Below are 16,215 nucleotides of genomic sequence, written 5' to 3' on the forward strand. Positions count from 1 at the left end.
ATCACTGTTATGCTATATTTAAAGTATTATTGTGTAAATAGTTGATACATACAAAAAAATAAGCATAACATATAGAAAATGTGAAGCACAGTGCAAAAGAACTCCTCACCCAACTTAAGTATTAGTACATTACCAGTGCTGGTAAAGCTACTCTGGGCTCTGCCCTTCTTCCACTTTCTCTACAGAGGTTAACACTCTCCAGAGTTTTGTGTTAATAAACCTTTTGCTTTCTAAATTAAATTTTACTACATTCATTTATCTCTGTAAACAAAATTGTTAACGTTTGCTTGTTTTTGCTTGATAAAAATGGCATCATGCTGAATGTTGTCTTCTGCAAGTTTTTAAAGACTATTTTGTTTATAAGACTCATGAATATTTTTGCATATAGTTGTATGTAGTATTCTATGATGTGAGTATACCACAATTTATTTATCCATTTTCCTATCCACGGACATTGGTTTATGTCTTGTTTTATGCTACTACCATCTTTCTTGCTATGAAAGTGTAAAGGAAGGTGAATATCTTTTCAAATATTTCTTTGCTATTGGTGCTTCCTCTTTTTGTGGAGTACCTGGTTTGCCTTTTTCTTTTTTTTCATGGTATAGTCTATCTTCTTAAAAATTGATTCTTAGTTCTGGCTAATAATGTTTTGGTGGTCAGTTATATGTATCGAAAATATTTTGTCTTGATTGGTGAGCTGTCTTTTTATCTTCTTTATGTGGTTTTTGTGGTATAGTTTAATTTCATGATTAGTTGCTTTGTGATTTAACCTTTTTAATGTATTTTAAGAAATCCTTCCTTTGCCTAACATAATAAATGTATTCCACATTTTATCCAAAATTTTTCTAATTTAAGCATTAAAGTGTTAAAATCTGTTTGGAATTATTTTATACAGTAGGAATTCAATTAACCCCCCCATTTATAATATGGAGAGCACAATTTATTATATGGTTCAGCCATTTCCCAGTAGTTGAATATATGTATATAATATGTATGTATTATTTATAGGTTTATAACATGTAATATATGTATTTCTGTTTTTGCTGTTCTGTTGTGTTTGTTGATTTGATTTGCCTGCCTCCATATCAAACTGTTTAAATTATTATAGCTCTATAAGTCCTGATATCTCAAAAGCTAATAGGTAAAGTCATTATATATTCTTCTTCTTTGGTTACAGCTTGGCTTTTTTCATGGGCCTTTACAATGCCATATACATTTTAGAATTAACTTGTCCAGTTCCTTGGAAAACTCTATTTGGATTTTGATTAAAATTATACAGAATATATGGATCAATTTAAGAACGGACAACTTTACATTATAATTTTTTCCATACAAGTCTTGCACATCTTATTATTAGTTATTTCTAGGTACCCTATTTTTGTTATTATAAATGGTATCTTTTTTAAAATTGTATTTTTGAACTGTGTATGTGTAAAGAAATGCAAATGATTTTTTTGCATATTAATCTTACCTAAACTCTTATTAATTCTAAAAAGTTATTTATAAATGCTCTTAAGTTTTCTGTGTAGCAGTTATTTAATTTGATTTCCTTGTCTTCTTGCATGGCCCACAATTACTAGTACAGTGTTGACTAGAAGCTGTGATAGTAGGCATCCTTGTCGTTTTCTTGATTTTAAAGGGAATGCTTTATATTCTTCTATCCAGAATAATGCTTATTTTATGGGGTTTTGTTGTTGTTATTGTTGTTGTTAATCTTGTTTTTTTTTTTATTATTATTATTTTTTTGCGGTACATGGGCCTCTCACTGTTGTGGCCTCTTCCGTTGCGGAGCACAGGCTCCGGACGTGCAGGCTCAGTGGCCATGGCTCACGGGCCCAGCCGCTCTGCGGCACATGAGATCTTCCCGGACCGGGGCACGAACCCATGTCCCCTGCATCGGCAGGCGGACTCTCAACCACTGCGCCACCAGGGAAGCCCCAATCTTGTTTGTTTTGTGACAAGTAGCTTTTATCAAGTTAAGAAGTTTCCTTCTGTTTCTTGTTTGCTTTTATTTTAATATGTGGGCTTTTAAAAAAGAATTATGAATATTGAATTTTATCAAATATTTAAAAAAAATTTAAGATCATTTATTTTCCTCTTATCTTGATAATATGGAGAATTAGAATTGCCTGTACAGGTTTTCTAACAGTAAGCCACTTTGTACTCCTATGATAAATTCAACTTGGTCATTTTATTAGATTTTTTATATATTTATAAAAAAATCTAAAATATAAAAAATTTATATATTTATTTTCAGATCTGCCAGGTAACTTTTGACTGACTCTTATTCACTCTTCTCTTCCCCTTTCTCTTTTCTTTTATTCTAATTTTATTTATTTAATCATTAATACATAGCTATCTTGTGTTCTGTATCTGATAATTCCAATATATGAAGTTCTTGAGAGTTTAAACCTACTGCTCCTGTGCTGACTGCCTGTCTGTCATGGAGTCTTGTTTTCCTGTATGTTTGTGAGTTTTTCTTTGATTGAGTTTAATCTCTGAGAATCCTGAGGACCTAAACATCTCATCCAGAGATGTTTGCCAGAAACTAGGGCACAGGACTGACCTGGGACCACTTTAGAATCTTTTTAAGATTCAAACTTGAAGTGGGAGACTCTGATTGAGCTACCCTCCTTTGGAGAGAGTACAAGGCTAGTCTGATCAAGGCTAGTTGATCACAGTGACTCATACTTTCCCACATGGCTACTCTGGCTTGACCATTTGCTTTCAGCTCACAGTTCTTGTTTCAGCTCCTTGTTGAGCCTTCCCCAACTCCCTCAATACACACCTTGGAGATTTCCTTGATGTTTTTGTGAGGAGAACAACGCATTAAAAAGTAAATGGTTGGTGAATAGTAAGGCAGGATCCCTAACTGTTGGAAATTGGTTCCGACAACCTTTTCTAAAAAGGATCACCAGAAATGTTTTGTGCAAAATCAGGATTATTATAATAGACATTTGACTTTTCATCACTATAACTCTGGGAAAAAACATCATTCATTTGAAAAAACTCATTTTTATGTTTTTATTTTAGCAACTTATATTTTTACTTACATAAATATGGCTATATCCCCTGTATTCAGAATTTGTATAATTCTGCAATTGATTTTAGCCTTAGGAATATTCCTAGGTAGTTTCAGTTAAAATGGAATTTTTATAAATTGAATTCTAATTTGCATGCACAACTTCGGTTTGTTTCTTTCCTTGATAAGCATTTATTGAATGCTTATCATTTGACCAAAACTGTGGAGATATGAAAATAATGTCTTATTTGCACATTTCTTTCATATTTTCTAAAGTAGTTTCATATACAATATATAATTTTTTGATCCTTGAAACAATCCCGGGAGATGTGATATTTTTATTATCTCCATATTTACAGATGAGGACCTATTTTAGCAAGTCTGTGTGTTTTATTCAAGATCATGTAGTCAGTAAGTGGTAAAATACAGAATTTCTGCATTCATAAGCAAAACAAAGCATTTCTTCTAAAATGTTGTAGCCATTTACTAGTTTATTTCTTTTATCAGGTGAGAATTTTACTCATATTTTCATGAAGAAGCACACAGTTGTACAAGCTAGCTGATATCTGGTAAAGTTGTAAAGTAATTCAAAAGTTGATTTCTTAAATCTAGGTAATATAGTAGCACACTAATATAGAATTCTCTATTTCATGTTCTACGATTTACCACTCAAGTTAAAACTTGCATGACATACTAAGAATGTGAGTTTACCGTAATCCTTTAAATGAGCCAGACGAGGAAGTGGTTTTATTGTCATGTTGAGGAAATGGTACTTGAATTTCAAATAGGTCTACAATAGCACATTAAGGGTGGTTGACATTATACTGTTGAAATTAAATAAACCATATAAACTATTATAAGTTTCATATTGTTCTGTGACATTTTTTGAAAGTAAAAAGTCATCAAATTGATCTTTTTTTGGCCGCACCTCAAGGCTTGTGGGATCTTAGTTCCTTGACCAGGGATTAAACCCAGGCCCTTGGCAGTGACAGTGCAGAGTCTTAACCACTGGACCACCAGCGAATTTCCTCAAATTGATCTTTAGTTAAAGGTACTTTCTTAGTGACTAGAGAATTTATTGTCCCTGTTACTGTTTCAAAGAAGCTGAATAAAACTTACTTCTTCCTCATAATTAAAATAAAAACCCAAAGTCAGTAAATAAATACTAAGCATTTTGTCAAATTATGAAATTCAATTATGGGGTTAATGCATTTAAAGGCCTTATATAATTTACTATATATTTTCACATAAATTAAATATAAATGAAAATAGGGTAAGGCCAGTCTCACTGATGTTTGCTCAGAGTCACACAGTTTTCAGTGGTAGAGCAGCTGTTGGCAGTGGCATGGGAATAATACTAGGGAAAAGGAGGTGAGACAGCCCAAGTTTAGATAAGCTGGTAAAAGTGGAAAAGAACACTTTTTGAAATGACCCTCCAAGACGAGAGACCACTAAGGGCTGGGGAGTATGTCAGCTTAATGGGTGAATACGGAAGAGGCATGAACATAAAAAGATGTTGATAAAGAAGAGCTACCCCTAGTTAATCTGCCTTTTGATTTTGAAGCCTTGATTGATATTTAGTGTGGGCTTTAGGCTTTTCATGGTATAGAATCTTTTCCAATTCTGGCTGTGTGTCTCAGGGATCATCTAATTACACATATAGCTAACTAGGAGTTTCATTCTTACTCCTAGAAGGAAACTTGGTGACTGTTAATGAGTTACAGATAAGCTAAGTGGAAGGAGGCACATATTTTTGGACTGTCATTTACAAGTGTTTTCCTTATAAGGATTTAGATTTCTATATGACTATGAGAAGAATGAGTATAAAAACGTAAGGGATGTCTTCCTGGGTTGAGTTAGAGGTAGTAAAATATTCTCATATTTTTCTTCTAAGATTATCATAGACAAGATCAGGTAATGATAAGTGTGCCAATGGGTTTTCTGAGCACTATTCTTTAAGTGAAAGAAGGCTGTTTCAGCAAAAGCATTTAATGACAAGGAAGGTTTTTTTCCCCCCCGTCTTTTAGAAGGCAGGAAAATTAAGCTGTTTTGTACACTCAATATTGTAGTGTCATGAATAACAGATACCTCATTGTTTTAATATGATGATGACATGAGAGGGAGTCAATGAACACAAGTTAATATAACTCAAACATTTAATTTTTTTTTTGCCCAGTCAGTTCCGTTGTCTAAGCAAGATAATTGAATGAGTGCGTAAAATAAATTTTCAATACTTTATGCAATCCTCTTAAGCTATTTTAATTAAAGTAAATATATGTTTTAATGTCATTAAGAATAGTCATCACTACTCAAATTTGTTGATTTAAATACTGTTATGTGATTAAAGGTAATTTAAGTTCCATGGATGAGAATTTCCACTAATATCTCACTTAAATTTCAGGTAATTTTTTTAATATTCTGGTATTAAACGAGGTGCATGTGTTTGTGGTGAAAGCTGTGCAGCAGTATTCAGAGAATGCAGCATTACAGATTGCAGCACTCAGCTGTTTAGCTCTCCTCAGTAAGTAACTTAACTAACAAGGAAATTCTTACAGGTGCATTTTATCTTGAATATTAACATTATAACAAGAAAGTCATATGTGGAGAAGGAGCCCTTAAATGCCTTTTCTGTCTTAATGTAACTCATTGTCCAATAGATGATACTTTCAAGGGAACTAACAGTTGTGGTAAGTACATCCTTCCCAGTTCAGATATCAGTAAATACATCCTTGATTTAGCTTTATTATTAGCAGTTAACTGCCTTAATTAATCTTCCTCTAGCCTATTAGTTTTGTTTGGTACTCTCTTGCTCATTTGGTAATTTATCTAGATGGGATAGCAGTATGATGAAGTGTGTAATATATTAAAAAGGTCTTTTAAATAACCAGGGCCACTACTAAAGAATACCTCACTCTGTTGATAATGTTTCAATATACGGACTTAGTTGGTCATTCAAACTGTAAGTAAGTTACATGTTTACATTTTTTCCAAGCTGAGACCATTTTCTTAAATCAAGACTTAGAGGAAAAGAATGAGAATCAGGAGAATGATGATGAAGAAGATAAATTGTTTTGGCTGGAAGCCTGCTACAAAGCATTAACGTGGCATAGAAAGAACAAGCATGTGCAGGTTAGACTCTTTCATAAATTTGATAGTCTTTCAAAATTGTTTGTTCAATAATTTATTTTTTGACAGTTTTCTTTTTTTCCTTCCCTAATCCAGGAGGCTGCATGTTGGGCCCTGAATAATCTCCTTATGTACCAAAACAGTTTACATGAGAAGATTGGAGATGAAGATGGCCAGTCAGTAGTTTTGATTCTATATGATAGAAAATTTCAGTCATATTTTTAATCAATCCACATGAAATACCATAACTGAAATTTTTATTGTTTGAAATATTTTTGATGTAGGCATTTATGTTTTAAGTGTTGCCACAAAATACTTGTGGGTGTATATTTTGATCCCATTGCCTTGGATAGTTAGTAAAAGGTGATTTGTTTGAGAGTTATTACTGAGAGATTTAGAATCAAGAGTCATTCGGTAAATTATGAATCATCAAGAAAGAAACTTTCAATTTTCTGGCTAATCATTTAAAATGCCATATTAATTAATCTCAAGTGATAGGAATCAGAGAGCAATCTGTGACCTTTTCTGTTGTGGTTACTAGCCAGCAGGTTGTCAATATCAGGAATTAGATGTGCTTAGAAGCCTCCTATAGTGATTCCCCACTTGGTGTAGCAGTGTTGAACTCTCTTCTTTTGAGAGGGTTATTTGTAGCTGTCAGCTCTTGAGGATGCTTTCTGTGGGAGCACCATTTAAACCTTGTAAGACCAGTCATCTCTCCCACAGATACACGAGTTCTGAGTACATCAGATTTGTTTCATGTCCATGAGCAACTGCTTAGATTTTTACTGTTGGCTCTGCATATCCTCTGGATTTTAAATTTTGAATGACTTACTTACCTTGGAAATTTAAATAGTAATATTCTGCATCTCAAATCCTGACAGCCTGTCAGCAGAGTGATCTACTGCCAATCAGAAGGGAATTAATGACACAGATGCTATTTATTTAAACATCTATTTTGAATGGAAACAGTAAATTTTGAAAAATATATGTTAAACCAGCCTTCTAATCTGCTTTGAGCAATCTTTTAAAGAAATTAGGATAAGATTGGTTCATGTTGCAGTTTATAAATTTCAGTTCATAGACACTAATTCCTCAAAATCCATAGGAGATCATTAAAATAAATACATCATTAAAACATATTTATGCTCTACATTAAAAATTTCACTTTGCTTCATTATGACTTTTAATTTTTCATTTCTTGCTTACATCATCTTTTTCTCACTTAATCTTTTTACCCTTAGCACCTCTTTATATATCTGCTGAGTCTTTTATTTTCTCCGTCTACTGCTTATCTACTTTGAAGAAACAGAAATACTACTTTATTACTAGTTCATGGATTTGAATATAACTTTTAAATACAAAACTGTTTAACTGTAATTCACTCCTGTGAGTAGAGGTGGCATAAAATATTGTTTATCTGCCCTTATTTGTTGTTAGAGAGATTAGATAACAGTAAGTGAATGTTTGAGCTAATTATTAAAGAGATTACTATTCATATTGTGGTTGAATTTGTGAAAGGTTCCCAGCTCACAGGGAAGTGATGCTCTCGATGCTGATGCATTCTTCATCAAAAGAAGTCTTCCAGGCATCTGCAAATGCATTGTCGACTCTGTTAGAACAAAATGGTAAGAGATACACCATATTTTTTAATAAAAAGAAACACGTTTTGTGGTATTTTTTAAATTATAAAAGCAATATATTGTAAAAACTTCAAATATGTAAATTATACATCTAATATATAGATATATTGATATATAGGTAAAAGGATAAAGAAGAAAATAACATTTTGATGTTCTTCTGGACTTCTATGTATGTACTTACACATGGCATATACAATATGCTTTATATTTTTTGGAGAAATGGGATCATATAATTTTTTATAAACAAATTTTACATTTCTTTTTTTGTGTTGATAAATGTAAATTCTCACATTATTGTTTTTAATGGTTGTGTAGTTTCCCAATGTATGCCTATTTCCTACTTTATAGTCCAGTTTCTTGTTGATGGACTTTTAACTTGTGTCCAGTGGTATTTTTTTTGGATACCTATAATAATCGCCAAATGGTCACTTTTTTCCCCCAGTTTCCTTTATACACTCTTCTTGTTATTTTATTAGGAATGCAATGGGTGGAGAGATATTCACCATTATAAAATCTGCTAAAATTGTCCATTATAAAAATTAAAAAAAATAGTCCTTTACATGTAAATCTTATAGCTTTGCATTATTAAGGAGAGAAAAATGGCTGTTATACCTTTGGAAGAACACTTGAGGTTTAAAACTGAGTCTCAGGCTGCTCTGATTCCTGCCCTTATAAACAGGAAATACTGCCAGAAAATCTTGGGAGAAAATTCATCATAAAGGCATTGGGACTTGGCAGCTCTTGAAGGATATTTTTGGAGGGAGAAAAATAGAGAAAAACACTGAAAGCTTGAAAATAAGACCAGTGTTAGCATCAGCTTTTAGTAGAGAACCTGGTTAGAGTGAAAAGAATAAAGAAACCTCCTCATGCATGTTTCCTTACACTATTATTTAAGTCAAATCAAGAGAAAAATCACTTCTTTGTTGTCCTCCTTTCTCGCTCTACCTCTCTGACGGCACTGAAAAGGCCATCATAAGAGGCTTGGGCTGGCAAGAGCCCTGAGGGATAGCCAGGGGTTGCCTTCAAGGGATAATGAGTCAGAGCAGGAGTGGCAGAAAAGGAAACTGCTCTTCTTGAGTCACCCATCCTCTACTGTGCAGAGATCTGGATGGGGATCTCACTCTTGAAAATGAGCACTGGCCTTGGCTGTTTTTTGTGTGAGGCCCCTTAGAGAGGAGACAAACCCTTACCATGTACAAACCACATTGTGTTGGTGTTGTAGTTCTTAACTCCCTGGATATCTTTGATATGTCAACAAAACAACCATGATTTTGTGAGATTTAAACTGATTCTTTTTTTTTGTTGTTGTTTTTTTAAGAAAAGGATTACTTTATACATATTGACACATACATGTAAGAATCCTGGAGACATTAGCTAAAGCTACTATAGTAGTACTCATTTCTGTAATTGGTCACTAGGTCGTAGTTGGTGTGTGTGTATGTGTATATGTGTATATATTTAGTTAGTATCTATAGTTTCTGTTTTCATCTCCTCATTCCATATTTCCCATGTCCTCCGCCAGAACTTCAGTTGCTCCTGGTTCTGGAGTGACCCAAACCTTCATCCATGAAAGGTCAAAGTCCTCAGTCATACTGCTTTTTTTGGTTGCTGTAGTTTTCTTTCTTTCTTTTTTTTAAATTTTTAAAAAATTTTTTTATTTTTATTAAAGTATAGTTGATTTACAATGTTGTGTTAGTTTCAGGTGTACAGCACAGTGATTGTTATACATACATATATTCTTTTTCAGATTATTTTCCCTTATAGGTGATTACAAAATATTGAGTATAGTTCCCTGTGCTATACAGTAGGTACTTGTTGGTTACTTATTTTATATATTATAGTAGTGTGTTGGTTGCTGTAGTTTTCAATTCACTTTTACTGTTGGGGATGCAGGTATCAAGAGGCTGCTAGAGATTACCTTGGATCTCAGATAGTCTTCCTCACCACCATTGTGTAGCAGTAACCTGTCTCCCCTTGGTAATTGGATCAGTAACATCAGCCAGGAGAGTAGCTCCTTTTTTAAACTGGTGGTTCAGTTCATAAGTAGTTTAAAGTGGCCAGGTAGATGTCACATGCTCTGATTAGGTGGAACCATTGTTGTTTCCCCTGATGAAAGCTTATCCTGCTCCATGCAAGACAGTAGTATTTAGGTTGGAAGATGTATCATTTTTACTTTTTAAAATACTTTTTCTTGTGCTTTTTTCTTCATTTTTATTGAGATATAATTGACATAAAGCATTGTATAAGTTTAAGGTGTACAGCATTATGAAATTATTAGTACAATAAGTTCAGTGAACATCCATCATCTCATATGGATACAAAATAAAAGAAGAAAGAAATGTTTTCCTTGGGATGAGAACTCTTAGGATTAACTCTCTTAACAACTTTCATATATAACACACAGCAGTGTTACTTATATTAATCATGTTGTACATTATAGCCCTAGTATTTATTTATCTTATAAATGGGAGTTTGTACCTTTTCACCACTTTCATCCAATCCCCCCTTCCACCCCTCCTCCAGCTTTTGGTAACCACAAATTCCTCTTTTTCTATGATTCTGTTTTTGAAATATAATTGACCTGCAACACTCTGTTAGTTCCAGGTGCACAACATAGTGATTTTATATTTCTATACACTACAAAATGAGCAGCATGGTAAGCCTAGTTATCATCTGTCATTATACAAAGATATTACGTTATTATAGACTATATTTCCCATGCTATACATTCCATCCCTATGACTCCTTTATTGTGTAACAGGAAGTTTGTACCGCTTAAGTTCCCTCTCCCTCTTTCACTTATCCCCCACTGTTCTCTGCTCTGGCAGCCACCATTTTGTTTGCTGTATCTATGAGTCTGTTTGTTTCATTGTTCGTTCACTTCTTTTCCTTTTTACATTCCACATATAAGTGAAATCATAGGATATTTGTCTTTCTCCTACTTATTTCACTTAGTCTAACCCCCTAGGTCCATCATGTTGCTGCAAGTGGCAAGATTTTACTTTTTTTCATGGCTCAGTAATATTCACATCTTCCATTAATGTATCTATGGGCACTTAGGTTGCTTCCATATTTTGGCTATTGTGAATAATGCTACAATGAACATAGGGGTGCATATATATATTTTCTTTTTAAAAAAATTTATTGGAATATAGTTGATTTACAATGTTGTGTTAGCTTCAGGTGTACAGCAAAGTGATTCACTTTGTAATATGTAAATATTTGTAAATATTTGTATTCTTTTTTTACATTCTCTTCTGTTATAGGTTATTACAAGATACTGAGTATAGTTCCCTGTGCTATATAGTAGGTCCTTGTTGGTTATCTATTCTATATATAGTAGTGTGTATATTTTAATCTCAAACTCCCAATTTATCCCTTCCCCCCATTTGGTAACTATAAGTTTGTTTTCTGTGTCTGTGAATCTATTTCTTTTTTGTAAATAAGTTCATTTGTATAATTTTTTTAGATTCCTCATATATAAGTGATATCATATGATATTTGTCTTTCTTCATCTGGATCATTTTTTTAGATTCCTCATAGAAGTGATATCATATGATATTTATCTTTCTCTGTCTGGCTTACTTCACTTAGTATGAGCATATATCTTTTCAAATTAGCGTTTTTGTTTTCTTTGGATAAATAGCCAGGAGTGGAATTGCTGGATCATATGGTAGTTCTACTTTTAATTTTTTGAGGTATCTCCATACTGTTTTCCATAGTGCCTGCACCAGTTTGCATTCTACCAACAGTTCATGAGGGTTCGCTTCTCTGCACATCCTCGCCAACATTTGTTATTTGTGGTCTTTTTGATGATAGCCATTCTGATAGTTGTGAGGTGATAAATCATTATGGTTTTGATTTGCATTTCCCTGATGATTAGTAATGTTGAGCATCTTTTCATGTGTGTGTTGGCCATCCCTAAGTCTTCTTTGAAAAATGTTTATTAGGGTCATCTGCCCATATTTTAGTCTTGTTATTTGTTTTTCTGATGTTGGCTTGTATAAGTTCTTTGTATATTTTGAATATGAACCCCTTATTAGATATATCATTTGCAAATATCTTCTCCCATTCAGTAGGTGGCCATTTCATTTTGTTGATAGTTTCCTTTACTGGGCAAAAGCTTTTTAGTTCGATGCAGTCCCATTTGTTCATTTTTACTTTTGATTTCCTTGCCTGAGGAGAGAGATCGAAAAACATATTGCTAAGATCATTGTCAAAGAGCATACTGCTTATGTTTTCTTTTAGGAGTTTTATGGTTTCAGGTCTTCCATTTAATTCTTTAATCTATTTTGAGTTTATTTTTGTATATCCTGTGAAAAGGAAGTCCAGCTTGATTCTTTTGTATGTAGCTGTCCAGTTTTCCTAACACCATTTATGGAAGAGGCTGTGTTTACCCCATTGTATATTCCTGCATCCTTTGTTGGAGAGTAAATGAACATATAAGTGTGGGTACATTTCTGGACTCTCTAGTCTGTTCCATTGAGCTATGTGTTTGTTTGTTTGTTTGTTTTGCCAGTATCATACTGTTTTGTTTACTATTAGTTTGAAATCAGGGAGCGTGATGCCTCCAGTTTTGTTCTTCTTTTTAAGATTGTTTTGGATATTTGGTGTATTTTGTGTTGCCATAAAAATCTTAGAATGGTTTGTTCTAGTTCTGTGAAAAATGCCATTGGTATTTTGATAGGGATTGCTTTGAACCTGTAGATTGCCTGGGGTAGTTTGGTCATTTTAACAGTATTAATTCTTCCAATCTATGAGCACAGAATAGCTTTTCATTTGTTTGTGTCATCTTCATTTTCTTTCATTAGTGTCTATAGTTTTCTGAGTATAGGTCTTTTACATCTGTAGTTAGATTTTCTGATGCAATTGTATATGGGATTGTTTGCTTAATTTCCCTTTCTGATAGTTTGTTCTCATTGTGTGTATAGGAACACAATGTATTTCTGTATTTTAATTTTGTACCTGCAACTTTACTAGGTTCATTTATTAGTTCTAATACTTTTTTGGTGGCATCTTTAGGATTTTCTTTATATATATCATGTCATCTGCAAACAGTGACGGTTTTACGTCTTCCTCTCCAGTTTGTATTCCCTATATTTCTTTGTGTTGTGTGGCTAGGACTTCAAATACTATATTGAATAAAATGACAAAAGTGGGCATCCTTGTCTTGTTCCTGATCTTAGAGGAAATGCTTCAGCTTTTCCCCATTGAGTATGATATTGGCTGTAGGTTTTTCATATAAGGCCATTATTATGTTGAGATATGTTCCCTCTAAACTCACTTTGTTCAGAGTTTTTATCATAAATTGATACTAAATTTTGTCAAAAGCTTTTTCTGCATCTGTTGAGGTCATCATATGCTGTTTTTTTTCTTCAGTTTGTTAATGTCGTATATCACATTGACTGATTGGTGAATACTGAGCCATCTTTGCATCCCTGGGATAAACCGTGGTGTATGATTCCTTAAATGTACTGTTGAATTCAGTTTGCTAATATTTTGTTGAGGATTTCTGCATTTATGTTCATCAGTTATATTGGCCTGTAATTTTCTTTTGTGGTATCTTTGGTTTTTGTATCAGGGTGGTGCTGGCCTTGTAGAACAGGTTCAGAAGCATTCTTTTCCCTTCAGTTTTTTAGAATAGTTTGAGAAGTAGGGGCGTTTACTCTTCTGTAAGTGTTTGGTAGAATTCATCTCTGAAGCTGTCTGGTCCTGGACTTTTGTTTGTTGGGAGTTTTTTTTTTGTTTGTTTATTTGTTTTTTTTACTGATTCAATTTCATTACTGGTAATCAGTCTGTTTGTATTTTCTATTTCTTCCTGATTCAGTCTTGGGAGATTGTACATTTCTAGGAATTTGTCCTTTTCTTCTAGGTTGTCCTTTTTATAGCCATATAATTGCAGTAATCTCTTATGATTTTTTATATTTCTTTGGTTTCGATTGTAACTTCTTTTTTATTTATGATTTTATTGATTTGGGCCAGGTCCTCTCTCTCTGTCTCTTTTTTTATTCTTGATGAGTCTGGCTAACGGTTTATCAATTATGTTTATCTTTTCAGAGTACCAGCTCTAAGTTTTATTGATCTTCTCTATTGATTTTTTAGTCTCTGTTTCATTTATTTCTTTTCTGATCTTTATGATTTCTTTCCTTCTACTAATTTTGGGTTTTGTTTGTTCTTCTTTTTGTGGTCCTTTAGATATAAGGTTAAGTTGTTTATTTGAGATTTTTCTTGTTTTGTGAGGTATGCTTGTATTGCTATATAATTCCCTTTTAGAACTACTTCTGCTTGCATCCCATAGAATTTGGGTTCTTTTCTTTGTGTTTTCATTTATTTCCAGGTATCTTTAAAATTTCTGCTTTGATTTCTTCAGTGACCCATTGGTTGTTTAGTACATATTGTTTAGCCTGCACATATTTGTGTTTTTTTGCAGTTTTTTTCTTCAAGTTTATTTCTAGTCCCATAGCATTACGGTAGGAAAAGATGCTTGATATGATTTCAGTCTTTTTAAATTTATTGAGACTTGTTTTGTGGCCTAGCCTGTGATCTGTCCTGGAAAATGTTCCATGTGCACTTGAAAGAAATATGTATTTTGCTGCTTTTGGATAGAGAGTGATATATATTCACACACACACACACACACACACACACACACACACATATCTATTAAGTCCATCAGATTCATTGTGTCTTTTTTTTGTTTTGTTTTGTTTTTTTGTGTTTTTTTTGCGGTACGTGGGCCTCTCACTGTTATGGCCTCTCCCGTTGCGGAGCACAGGCTCCAGACGCGCAGGCTCAGCGGCCATGGCTCACGGGCCCAGCCGCTCCGCGGCATGTGGGATCTTCCCGGACCGGGGCACGAACCCGTGTCCCCTGCATCGGCAGGCCGACTCTCAACCACTGCGCCACCAGGGAAGCCCCATTGTGTCTTTTAAGGCCAGTGTTTTCATATTGATTTTCTGTCTGAATGAACTGTCCATTGATGTAAATTGAGTGTTAAAGTTCCCTAGTATTATTGTGTTGCTGTCAATTTCTTTCTGTATGTTTGTTAATATTTGCTTTATGTATTCAGGTGTTCCTGTGTTGTGGCATATGTATTTATAATTGTTATCTCTTCTTGCTGGATTGATCCCTTTATCACTATGTAATGTTCTTTCTTGTTATTTGTTACAGTCTTTGTTTAAAGTCTATTTTGTCTGATATAAGTATTGCTACCCCAGCTTTCTTTTCTTTTCCATTTGCATGGAATACCTGTTTTCATCCCCTCACTCTCAGTCTGTTTGTGTCTTTAGATCTGAAGTGAGTCTCTTGTAGGTAGCATATAGGTAGATTTCATTTTATTATCCGTTCAGATACTCTATGTCTTTTGGTTGGAACATTTAGTCCCTTTACATTTAAAGTAATTATTTATGGTGTGTGCTTATTGCTGTTTATTTATGGGTGCTTTTTTTTGTAGTTCTTTTTTGTTCCTTTTTCTTTTGTTCCTTTCTCTTATGATTTGATGACTATCCTTTAGTTTTATGTTTGGATTATTTTCTTTTTTTCAGTATGTATCTATTACAGATTTTTGGTTTGTGGTTACTGTGAGGGATGTGTGTGTGTGTGTGTATAAAATTATTTTAAGTTGATCTCTTAACTTTTTATTTCTAATTTATTGATCAAATATGGATTTATTTTGTTATTATGAGTATATATTCCTATATATATATTATAGATATATATACAGACACACACATACACACATATAAAACATTAATCTGTTGTATTTTTCTTTTTTCCAATGTTACTTTCTTGAGAAAATGATCTCTTAACTTTGAAAGCATTTTAATATTCCTGCATTTTTACTACTCTCTCCACATTCAGTGTTTTTTACATAATATTTTGCATCTTTTTGTTTTGTAGGAATCCCTTACCTACTTACTGTGGGCATAGATGATTTTACTACTTTTTTCTTTTAACCTTCCTACTAGTTTTATAAGTGGTTGATCTACTACCTTTACTTTATTTGCCTTTACCAATGAGATTTGTCCTTTCATAAAGTTTATTTTTCTAGTTGTGGTCTTCTTTTTTCCACCAGAGACATCTCTTTAACATTTCTTGTACAGCATAGTGGTGCTGAACTCTTAGCTTTTGCTAGTCTGTAAAACTCTTATCTCTCCTTCAAATGAATGATAGCCTTGCTGGGTAGAGTATTTTTTCCTTTTATCATTTTGAATATATCCTGCTACTCCCTTCTGTTCTGCAGAATTTAAGCTGACAGTCTTATGGGAGTTCCTTTGTATATAACTAGTTGCTTCTCTTTTGCTTTAATATTCTCTCCTTATCTTCAGTTTTTTCCATTTTAATTACAATATGTCTTTTTATGGACTTCGATCTGTTGATCTTGTTTGGGACTCTCTGTGCTTTCTGGACCTGGATATCTATTCCTTT

The 16,215-nt window shown here is 33.4% G+C and overlaps 1 protein-coding gene across 1 annotated transcript in view; it reads left to right on the forward strand.

Annotated features, from left to right (window-relative positions):
- Window positions 1-16,215, forward strand: part of LRRK2 (leucine rich repeat kinase 2) — a 153,818-nt gene that overhangs the window by 16,578 nt on the left and 121,025 nt on the right. Inside the window, exons 8-11 of the mRNA XM_060024585.1 lie at window positions 5,424-5,543; window positions 6,015-6,151; window positions 6,245-6,324; window positions 7,667-7,773. Coding sequence (XP_059880568.1) covers window positions 5,424-5,543; window positions 6,015-6,151; window positions 6,245-6,324; window positions 7,667-7,773 — 444 coding nt within the window. The remainder of the gene's footprint in view (window positions 1-5,423; window positions 5,544-6,014; window positions 6,152-6,244; window positions 6,325-7,666; window positions 7,774-16,215) is intronic.

This window comes from Delphinus delphis, chromosome 11, assembly GCF_949987515.2.
Source record: "Delphinus delphis chromosome 11, mDelDel1.2, whole genome shotgun sequence".
Classification (NCBI taxonomy): Eukaryota; Metazoa; Chordata; class Mammalia; order Artiodactyla; family Delphinidae; genus Delphinus; species Delphinus delphis.